Source organism: Cervus elaphus, chromosome X, assembly GCF_910594005.1.
Source record: "Cervus elaphus chromosome X, mCerEla1.1, whole genome shotgun sequence".
NCBI classification, from domain to species: Eukaryota; Metazoa; Chordata; class Mammalia; order Artiodactyla; family Cervidae; genus Cervus; species Cervus elaphus.
Window position 1 is genome coordinate 117,501,363 of NC_057848.1, and position 12,408 is coordinate 117,513,770.

The 12,408-nt window shown below is 37.4% G+C and overlaps 1 protein-coding gene across 1 annotated transcript in view; it reads right to left on the minus strand.

The window, feature by feature from the left end:
* Nucleotides 1-578: 578 nt before the first annotated feature.
* The window catches only part of ZNF41 (zinc finger protein 41), a 42,321-nt gene continuing 30,491 nt past the window's right edge, over nucleotides 579-12,408 (minus strand). The window contains 2 exon segments of the mRNA XM_043896684.1: nucleotides 579-4,000; nucleotides 4,002-6,033. Of these exon segments, the coding sequence (XP_043752619.1) occupies nucleotides 3,982-4,000; nucleotides 4,002-6,033 (2,051 nt within the window). The 3' untranslated portion in view covers nucleotides 579-3,981.

Sequence of the window (12,408 nt, forward strand, 5' to 3'; positions counted from 1 at the left end):
TTCTTTATAGCCATTTTAGTACATATAAAGTGGTATTTCATTGTGGTTTTAGTTGCTGTTGTTTAGTCACTAAGTCATGTCTGACTCTCTTGTGACCCCATGGACTAGCCCACCAGGCTCCTCTGTCCATGGAATTTTCCAGGCAAGAATATTGGAATGGGTTGCCATTTGTTTCTTCAGGGGATCTTCCTGACCTAGGGATTGAATTCACATCTCTTACATTGGCAGGCAGATTCTTTACCACTGAAGCCACTAGGGAAGCTTGTGGTTTTAGTTAGAATTTCTCTAATGCCTAATGATGTTGGGCATCTCTTCACATGTTTATTCATGTGTGTGTGTACACACAAATATATATGCTGTGCTGTGCTTAGTTGCTCAGTCTTGTCTGACTCTTTGTGACCCTATGGACTATAACCTGACAGGCTCCTCTGTCCATGGGGATTCTCCAGGCAAGAATACTGGAGTGGGTTGCTATGCCCTCCTCCAGGGGATCTTCCCAACCCAGGAACTGAACCCAGGTCTCCTGCATTGCAGGCGGATTCTTTACCATCTGAATCACCAGGAAAGCCCAAGAATACTGGAGTGGCTAGCCTATCCCTTCTCCAGGGGATCTTCCTGACCCAAGAATTGAACCAGGGTCTCCGGCATTGCAGACAGATTCTTTATCAGATGAGCTACCAGGGAAGCTCAAATATGTATTTGGTAAACTTATCTCTTCAAATCTTCTGCCTGATTGTAAACTGGGTTGTGTGTCTTCTTTTTATTGAGTTGTAAGAGTTCTTTATATATTCCAGATACAAGTTCTTTATCAGATAAATGTTTGCTCCCAGTCTGTGCTTTGTCTTTTCATTTTCTTAATGGTATCTTTTGAAGTTTGAACCTTTTTAGTTTTGATGAAGTCTAATTTATCATTTTTTCTTTATGGATCATGCTCTTGGTGTTGTATTTAAGAATTCCTTGCCTAATACAAGATCACAGAGATTTTTCTGCTGTTTTCTGCTAAACCTTTTGTAGTTTTAGCTTTTTTATTTCCATCTCTGATACACTTTTAGTTAATTTTTAGTATGATGTGAATTAAGATTTAGATTCATCTTTTTGCATATGGATATGTAATCATTCCTGCACCAAATGTTGAAAAGACTTTTCTTTTCCCAATGAATTGCCCTCACATTTTTGTAAAAAACTATGTTTACCGTAAGTATCAGAGTTTATTCCTGGATTCTTTTCTATTCCATTGATCTCTCTCTCTCTCCCTACACTAGTACTATACTGTCTTGATTACTGTAATCAAGAAATTGGGAAGTTACTGTTCTTCTATTTTGCTTTTTGGCAAATTCTTATTTGCTATTTTTGGTCTTTTCTATTTCTATATAAATTTTAGGATTGGCTAATCAATTTCTTGGGAAGAAAGCCTGCTGGAAATTTGATAAAGTTGTATTCAATATGTAGATTATGTGCTTTATATGATTTTTCTTTTTTTTTTTTTTACCCTGTATATATAATACGGTAGATTGCATCGATGGATTTTTGAATGTTGAAGCAAGCAGTCTTGCATCACTGAAATAAATCCCATTTGGTCATGATGTATAATCCTTTTATATGTTGCTGGACTCAATTTGCTAATATTTTGTTGCAGATTTTTACATCTATATTCACGAGAAATGTTGCTTGTAGTTTTCTTGTGATACATTTGTATGGCTTAAGTATCAGGGTAATCCTGGCCTCGTAGAACTGGGGAGTATTCCTTCCTCCTCTATTTTCTGAAAGATTTCTACTCAAATGTTTAATGCACTCAACCAGTCAAACCATCAAGCTTTGGGCATTTTTGTGTGGGAATATTTAAAGTTCCTAATTGCTTACTATTGTTGGTGAGATGTAAAATGGTACAGTCACATGAGAACCATGCATAAGTTTCAGATCCGAGATATCAGGCAACTGTCTTGGCAAGATACTGTGGTGGGGTTGAAGGATAAGAAAATAAAAATTAAATCACACTGAGATATCACTATACATCCAGCATAATGGCTATAGTTTAAAAAAAAAAGATGGAAAATACCAAGTATTGCCAAGGAGCAACTAGAACTCATATACTATGCTGGTGGGAGTGTACATTGGTGCAGTCACTTTGGAAAACCAGTTTCATAAACTAGCTGAGCATATGGATACAATATAATCTGGCAGTTCAACTCCTAGATATATGCCTAACAGAGTTCATAAATATGTTCACCAATAGATAGGTACTAAAATATTTATACGAGCACTATTTCCAATAGCTCTAAGCTGCAAACAACACAAATGTCCATTAACAATAGAATGGATAAATATATCGTTGAATATTCACAGAGTGTAATTTAACATGACAATAAGAATGAATTATCTACAACTACATTTAACAATATGGACAAATCTCACATTTATAATGTGAATGAAAGAAGACAGATACTTAAGAGTACATTACCAATATATGAAATATAACTATCGAATGAATTTATACAAAATACCAAGCAGACTAAACTATTTAAGTCAAGATAGTGCTTACCTAGTGGGGGAGGTGGACAATAAGACCTGGAAGGGAGGACAGGGAGTTTTTCTGGGGTGCTAGTCATGTTCTGTTTCTTGATCTGAGTGTGTTCAGTTTGTTAGAATTCATTGAACTGTATGCTTATGATATATGCATTTTCAGTATGTATTATACTTTAATTAAAAAGTTTAAAAACAAAATAAAACTACATGCTAGAAAGAAAGCCCCTTTTGAGTATTGTAAAATTTTTTTAATTAAAAACAAGAAAGTGTTTACATATCAGTGCTTAAAAAAAGCAGTGCTCTTTTTAGAGAAGTCTTCCAGTTATTCAACTATAATTATAATCATATCTTAGGCTAAATAACTAATGCAACATGACTTTATCACATAGCAATCCACATAAAATTACTCTCAATGTGCACATAAAATGAATATATCAAATTAACTAACTTGGAAGAAAACCCACCATTTTATGTATTGAAACCCAATTTCTTAACTGTTGTTTTTCAAACAGGAATCCCAAAGAAAGCAGAAGCTTCAGTGGAAGTCCAGAGTGCTGTGGCTCAGTTTCATTGTCTTAGGTTCAGTTACTAAGGGAATTAGAAGTTTATGGTCTGCAGCTTACCTAAATGATAGCTTTGGGAGTACAGATTAGAAGGTATGCTCACTACTTTCAAGTGTGAATCACCTGCTGCCACGGCATGGAATTGATAAGGGAACAACTGCCACCTTTAGGCATATGTAACATTTAATAACTACATTCCTGTAACACAGGCTAGAGCTATGCTTAATTTGCCAATGCATAAAGTCAGAGATTAAATTTAAAAATTTTATTTCATATTTTAAAAATATGGTGATGTTTCAAAGGGAAGAAAAAGAGTGCTTCCTCAGGGCAATCTTTTCCATGTCTTAAATGTCAATTATCAAAAAACTTCCAGCTTCTACTCATAGATCTATTAATACATCCCCAAATTGGTTTTTGCCTTGACTTCAATGCCTTAGAAGTGTTTGGACAATGAATGCTCTTCTCCCCACACTAGAAATTTGGAAAAAAAATTGGTCAGTATTGAGTAGTTTTACATTTTAGGGTGTGAAGAACAAATCAGTGCTGAATTTATAAAGCCCTTTATCCAAAAAGTGAAGCATAAGAGATTACAAGTCATCTCCTGGGGTCTCTACCATTTGCAGGAGAATGAGAGTGTCTGTGTGAATCATGAAACCAACCAGGGCTATTGCTCAAATGCTTTACCAAAGTGGCTCCCTACACATATAATTGCATATCAACTTGTATTTCACCTGACTAAAGAATACTTGGCTTTGTTGACCTTCTGTTCACTTAAGCCATTTGTAGTCTGTCATATCTACTCCCCCTGTGCAATGATTGCAGCATCAGGCACTCCTTGTCGCCACTGTGAGACAGCTGATGCACATTCCATTATGATTTCCAGCTGAAGGTATTTTCAGTCACTGGATTTATAGTTTTTCTTCACTATGAGCTTTCTGATGTGTAATAAGATTTGATCTGTCTGTGAAGGCCTTCTGACATTGTGTGCAAGCATAAGCTTTCTTTCTTGTGTGAATTATCTGATGCATACTTAGTGTTGCTTTCTGGATGAAAGCTTTCCCACATTTACTGCATTCAAAGCGTCTCTCTCCAGTATGAGATTTCTGATGGATAGAGAGGCGTGATTTCCAGGTGAAGGTTTTTCCACAATCACTACATTTATAGGGTTTCTCTCTAGTATGGATTTTCTGGTGTGTTATGAGATTCGACCTGTCAGTGAAAGCCTTTCCACATTCAGCACATATGTTGGGTTTCTCTCCTGTGTGAATTTTTTGATGCACTCGGAGTTGTGACTTCTTTGTGAAGCATTTCCCACAGTCACTGCATTCATAAGGCTTCTCTCCAGTATGAATTCTATGGTGTGCAATGAAGTGTGATTTTTGGATGAAGGCCTTCCCACATTCAGGACAAGCATAGGGTTTTTCTCCTGTATGGATTCTCTGATGCACATTGAGTGTTGATTTCTGGATAAAGGCTTTTCCACATTCATTGCATTCATAGTGTCTCTCTCCAATATGAGATTTCTGATGTATTTTGAGGCGTGACTTCCATATGAAGGCCTTTCCGCAGCCATTGCATTTATAGGGTTTCTCTCCAGTATGAGTTTTCTGGTGTTTAATGAGATTTGACTGATCGCTGAAAGCCTTCCCACATTCGGCACACATATATGGCTTTTCTCCAGTATGAGTTTTCTGATGTGTGGTGAGATTTGTCCTATGAGTAAAGACCTTTCCACATTCTGTGCATATATAGGGTTTTTCTCCTGTATGAATTCTTTGATGCACATGGAGCTGTGATTTCTTAATGAATGATTTTCCACAGTCACTGCATTCATAAGGCTTTTCTCCAGTATGAATTCTCTGATGTGTATTGAAATGGGATTTCTGGATGAAGGCCTTTCCACATTCAGTGCATATATAGGGTTTTTCTCCTGTGTGAATTCTCTGATGCATCCTGAGTGCTGATTTTCTTGTGAAGGCTTTCCCGCATTCACTGCATGCATAGTGCTTCTCTCCAGTATGAGTTTTCTGATGTATACTGAGGTCGGAATTCTGAGAAAATCCTCTTCCACATTCATTGCATTCATAAGGTTTTTCTCCTGTATGAATTCTCATGTGTCTAAAGAGATATGATCTGTGGAAAAAGGCTTTTCCACATTCACTGCATTTATAGGGTTTCTGTCCAGTATGAATTTTCTGATGTGTAATGAGGTTTGACCTAAGGGTAAAAGCCTTCCCACATTGAATACATATAAAAGGTTTCTCTCTTGTGTAAACACTTTGAGGTACCTCAATTTGTGGCTTCTGAGTGAAGATATTCTCATCCTTATTGCATTCATGGGATTTTTCTCCAGCATGAATACTCTGATGCTCAAAAAGATGTGACTCCTGGGTAAAGGTCTTCACATATTCAGTACATACATAAAGTTTCTCTCCAGTATGAATTTTCTGATGGTGGGCAAGAACTTGTTTGTGGTCAAGATGTTTTTCACATTGATTAAGTTCATAGGAGTTTGCTCCTGTATTAGCATTCTCATTCTTAGTAAAGGAAGAGCTATGTGCAAAATTGTTACCATTTCCAAAAATCTTATCAAAGTTCTTTGTTGCATTGCTTTTATTGTGATTATATAAATTTAAAGTATGCTTCAAACTTTTTCCAAATGTATCAAAGTTATGGAGTCTTTTAATTGAAGGAACAAGCCTGGTACTCACATGAATTATTTTTTCAATGTTTTTAAATTCATAGTCCCTCTCCTTAGTCAATACTTTCACATGACTTAAAGGGTTATTTTGGTTTTCTTGATTTCTTTCTAGCTGGTCATTACCTTGCCATAGTTCTTCTAAAATGGAACACAATGAATCTTTTCCTATGGATTGACCAATTTTCTCACAGTGGAATGAAACTTCTCCAGAAATTATCTGTTGTTGAGTTTGCCCAATATCCTCATCTAAAAAGAAAGAAAAAAATGAAAATGACTCCAGAACAGTTATCATGAAGTTTGGACAGGATGAACAAAGAAATGGAAGAGTCCATATGACAATGAAAATTCTTCTAGAACACTTAATATATGCAAAACAATTATATACCATTTATTATGTACCAGGTATTATTTCCAAGTGTTTTACACAAAATAGCTCATTTAATCTTCACTAAACCCTAATGGGTAGCTATCATTATCAATCATGTTTCACAGATGAGAGAACAGAAGCACAGAGAAGTTATGTAAATTGCTGAAGATCAAACAGCTAAATAAGTAAGAGATGGGGTTTGAACCTTGGGAATCCATATCCACTATGTAGGAAGTCAGGAGAGTGAGTAGGGTAATCAGAAGAAGAAACTGAAGTCTGTTATGGGTGAAGGATGAAAGGAAGAAATATTCCAGAATGCATGTCCTTATTATACATTAGCTCTAAAAACTTCATAATCTCTCTGCTTCCTTTTGTTTTTCCCTCTGAATTATTATGAGCATCTCCATTAAATTTATAGTCCTCAAATACCAATTCCTCTATATCTATAGGAAAAACATATGCTTTCAACAACTGTCAAATAAGGCAAGCCATCCATCTATGGTACAGACTGCAAGCCATCCACCAGTTATCTATTCACTTCTTCTTTTACAGAAATAGAACATAGCTGGGCACTGCCTTTACCAATCTCACTTTGTTCTTACCAGCAGAGTGTGAGCAGAAGTGAAATTTGCTGCACCTCGACCAGGCCTTAAGACAGTGGGCAAACCTCCATTTCTCCCTTCCCCAGCCCAGAGGACTCAACAATGACCCAATATCAACACCCAGCTGACAACAATGGCCTAGGAGATGGCAGAGCAATAACTTGGAACATGGTTCCCGAATAACCCAACAGGATCAGAGTTGATTTGTTGAATGGACCCATTCACCTGAGATTGCTTATGTAAGAGAGGATATAGCTATATTAAGCTTGTTGCTTTGCTCCTCTGTGCATATTCAAAATGTATTGTCCTTGATATCAGCTCTAATTTCAGTACACCTCTAGGGAGGTGTATAAAAGAATGTCTGTTATGAATGTATAAAGCTAGATATGGTACCACTCATACTGATACTCAATTTGGCACAATTCTGTTATAATATAAAGAATTAACACACAAAGGCTGAAATTATGAACATTTCATGCAGTTATCTTCCCTTTCTAAATAAAATCTATGGTCTTTTGAATTCCTCTGAGCATACACTTGGAGAATCCTTCTGAAAGAGAACAAAGTACCTTCCTCTGACTATCTCTCCAAATTCAATAAATTTAAGTTTAATAAATATTCTCCATGCTTTGCTTCAGAAAAATTGAAGAATAAGTGCTCCAGCTATCAATTTATTGCCTTTTAACCCCGAATCACACCTCCTTGCCCACTCTACAAAAATGGATCTGAGTCTCTTTTCCTTTGGTAGCTGGCATGATGTTGAACCTTGTCAATACAGGGTGATGGAGAAGCACTGGAAGAAGGGGTTTTGCTTCCTGGTTCTAGTGAGCTCACTCAGTAGGCTCCTCCAGCAAGGGCAGCTTGTTTAGCACCAGGCTCCAGAAGTGTGGTGGCTTCAGCAGCATCTGGCTCCTGATGCACATGCAGTTTCCCAGGCACCTAGATCTTGAAGTGCAGGTGATTTCTTTAGCACCCAACTCCTGCTGCTCCTATGGCTTCCCAAGAACCCAGCTTCTGCAATTCTTTGCAGCCAGAAGCACCCAGCACTTCTGGCACTCCTCTCAGATGATTTGCAGTGGAATATTTCCAATGAGACACTGCCCCATGATCAGCTTTTTCTGGAACCAAAGAGGACAGATTTCCAGCAAGTTCCACCAGTGCAGCACAATAGCAACTCTTCTGCCATGCCATGAGCCATGGATATGCCCTCCCTATAAGGTCTGTATTCATCTGTGGGAAGCAGAGGAGGCTCTTCTTTGGGTGTTCCTTCATAGCCCTTGAGGTACTCTCACACACTCATCTGCTATTTCTTTATTCATTAGAGTTCTCTTTACTCTTACTGGCTAATCCCTTATTACTTCAGTCCCACAACAGCCAATAATTAATGCTAAACTTTTCCTGTTCAAGTTAGTATCTGGTTTCTTGCCCTGATTAGGCCCTAAGTTATGCAATAAGAAACTGGCTTTCTTTCTTCAGTGTAAGAATGGATTTTTTAAAAAATTCTTTTTTCATTATGGTTTATCATAGGCTATTGAATATAGTTCCAAGTGCTATACAGTAGGACCTTGCTATTTTTCCATCCTATATATAATAGTTTGATCTGCTAATCCCAAATTCCTAGTCCACCCCTCCTCCACCTGGCAACCACAAATATGTTCTCTATGTCTGTGAATCTGAGAAGTAGGCTCTTAATTCTGGGAGCTTTCTAAAAACATACAAGTAAAAGCCTTAGTTGGGGGCCTACCTGGTGGCTCAGATGTAAAGAATCCACCTGTAATGCAGGAGACCCAGGTTTGATCCTTGAGTTGGGAAGATCCCCTGGAGAAGGGAATGGCTACCCACTCCAGTATTCTTACCTAGAGAACTCCATAGACAGAGGAGATTGGCAGGCTATAGTTCATGGGTCTGCAAAGAGTCAGACATGATTGAGCAACTAACACTTCACACAAAAGCCACAGTTACCACACAGCCTAAAATCCTATGTTTTCCCTGAGTTCCTGTGGGATGGAGGATGAGAAAAAAGAAAAAGCCATACATTCTGGAGTACTTAAGAGCAATTTCATGAAATAGTGAAATCTGATCACAAGGTGAAAATGTATCATCTGGATAGAGAGAGCACAGAGTAGGATCAGATCAGGGAAACACTATCAAATATGGCAGACATCAAGAAGACATTAAAAATGTACAGCAAAAGAAACAATTAACAAAATGAACAGGCAACCTCTGGAATGGCAGAAGATATTTACAAATCATATATCTGATAAGGAGTTAATAAGCAAAATATATAACGAACACACACAGCTCAATAGCAAAAAAGCAAAAACAAAAAAAAACAAACAAACCAATTAAAATGGGCAGAGAAACTGAATAGACATTTTTCCAAAGAATCTGTGCAAATGACCAATAGCTACATGAAAAGGTGCTCAATATCAGTAATCCTCAGGGAAATGAAAGTCAAAACCGCAATGGATATCACTTCACATCTATTAGAATGGTCATTATCAAAAAGACAAGCAATAGCAAGTGTTGGCAAAGAGGTGGAGAAAAGGGGACCCTTGTGCACTGCTGGTGGGAGTGTAAATTGGTGCAGCCACTGTGAAAAACAGTATGGAGGTTCCTCAAAAAATTCAAAGTAGACCCACGATTCCACTTCTGGGCATATATTCAAAGGAATTGAAATCAGGATCTCTTAGAGATATCTGCTCTCCCACGTTCACCAGAGCATTATTCACAACAGCAAGATATGAAAACAACCCAAGTGTCTGTCAACACTGAATGGATAAAGATGTGGTGTACATATAAAATGGAATATTACTAATATCATACATGAAAAAGAAGGACATTGTACCATTTGCTACAACTTGGCTGAACATTGAGGGCATCATGCTAACTGAAATAAGTCAGAGAAAGACAAATATTGCATGGTATTATCACTTGTATATGGAATCTATAAAAGCCAGACTCAGAGAAACAGAGTAGAGTAGCGGTTCCTGAGGACTGGAGGGTGGAGAGAACGGGGAGATATTGGTCAAAGAGCACCAACTTCCAATTAAGAGATGAACAAGTTCTGGGAACCTATTATGCAGCACGGGGACTATAGATAATGATATTGTATCATATACTTGAATGTTGCCTAGAGAGTAGATCGTAAATGTTTTTACCACAAAAAAGAAATAGTAACTGTGATAAGATGGAAGTGGTAGCTAACCTTATGGTGGTAATCAGTTTGCAATATATAAATGTATCAAATCATTTATATATCTGAACTGAAAGAGTTGATAATATTAAGATGTTAATTCCCTCCAAACTGATTAAATTTAATCACAATCAAAACTCACTTTCATAGCAACAAAAAAATGACTATAAAATTCAAATGGATACACAAAGTACTTACAGTAGCCAAAAGAATTTGAAAAAGAACAAACTTGGAGGACTAATACTACATGATTTAAAATTTATTACTTAGCTACAGTAATCAAGACTGTGTGGGAATGCTGTAAAGACAGATGAATACTTCAGTGGAACAGAATGAAGAGTCTAGTAAGAGACCCACACACATATGACAACTTATTATCAATAAAAGTGCAAAGGCATTTCAGTTGAAAGGATGGTTTTTAAATAAATGATGCTGAAATGATTGAATAGCTATGTGCAAAAACAGAAAACAAACACAAAACTTTGATCCATACTTTAAATCACATACAAAAATTAATGCAAAATGCATCAAAGAACTAAATGTAAAACCTAATTTTTCTGTGACCTTGGATTAGGTGAAGATTTCTTAGATGCAATACCAAAAGCACAATCCATAAAACAAGAAAAAAGATAAATTAGACTTTGTTAAAATTTTAAATGCCCCATGAAAGATATTGATAAGAAAATAAAAAGAAAAAATTTGCAAGACACATATCTGATAAATAACTTGTGTCCTGAATATACAATGAACTTTAAAACTCAACAATAAGAAAACAATATTTCCTATAGAAACTAGGCAAAAGATTTATAAAAACACTTCACCAAAGAAGATATATAGATGTCAAATATTAGATATTATGGAAATACTAATTAAAACCTCAGTAAGATACAACTATCTTACTGTTAGAATGGCTAAAATTTTTTAAATGGACAATTCCAAGTGCTGGTGAGAATGTAGATCAACTGGAACTCTCATACATAGCTGGCTAGAATTTAAAATCTTATAGTCACTTTGGAAAACAATTTGGCAGTTTTTAATAAAGTTAACATATCCTTATTATACAACCCAGCAGTCTGACTCATAGATATTTACCCATGTGAATGAAATCACATCATCACATAAAATATGTAAACATATTTATAGCATCTTTATTCATTATCACCCAAACTGGAAACTATCCAAATATCCTTCAGATTATTGAAGATGGCAGAGTAGAAGGGTGTATGCTCTGTGAGAGCACTGAAATCACAACTAGATGTTAAACCATCATTGACAGGAGGACACTGCAACCCACCAAAAAAGATACTCCATGTCCAAAAACAAAGAAGCCACAACAAGATAGTAGAGGGATTGCAATCATGATAAAAATCAAATCTTATGCCCACCAGGTGGGCAACCCACAAACTGGAGAACAATAATACCAAAGAAGTTTTCCCACTGTTGTGAAGGTTCTGAGCCCCATGTCAGGCTTTCCAGCCTGGGGATCTGGCAAAGGGACTAGGAATCCCCAGGGAATCTCACATTGAAGGGCAGTGGGATTTGACTGCAGGACTTCCACAGGACTGGGGGAAACATACTCCATTCTTAGAAGGCACACACAAAATCCTGTACACAGCAGGACTCAGGGGAAAGGAGCAGTGACCCCACAGGAGACTGAACCAGACATACCTGCTAGTGTTGTGGGATCTCCTCTGCAGGTGTGGGTCGGCAGTGGCTTTCTATGGGAATGGGGGCACTGGAAGTAGCAGTCCTGGGAGTTGCCCCTTGGTGTGAACCCTCTTGGGAGTTTGGCATTCACCCTACCATAGAGCCTGTAGACTCTAGGGCTGGGTCGCCACAGCCTAAACAACTACCAGGAGGGGAGCACAGCCCTTACCCATCAGCAGGCAATCAGATTAAAGTTTTACTGAGCACAGCCTGCCCACCAGAGCAAGACCCAGTTTTTCCCACCACCAGTCCTTCCTATCAGGAAGCTTGCACAAGCTTCTTAGCCTCATCCACTGGAAGGCAGACAGAAGAAACAGAACTACAGTACTGAAGCCTCCAGAATGAAAACCACAATCACAGAAAGTTAATCAAAAAATGAAAAGGCAGAGGATTATCTCCCAGATGAAGGAATAAGATAAAACCCCAGAAAAACAACTGAACAAAGTGGAGATAGGCAACCTTCCAGAAAATGAACTCAGAATAATGATAGTAAAGATGACCCAGGATCATCCAGGATTTTGGAAAAAGAATGGAGAAGATGTAAGAAATGTTTACCAAAGACCTAGAAGAACTAAAGAACAAACAGAGATGAACAATACACTAGAAGGAATCAATATAGAATAACAGAGACAGAAGAATGGATAAGTGACCTGGAAGACAGAATGGTGGAAATCACAGCCACAAATATAGAAATATAGAAAAAGAATACAGAAAAAGAATGAAAAGAAATGAAGACAGCCTAAGAGACC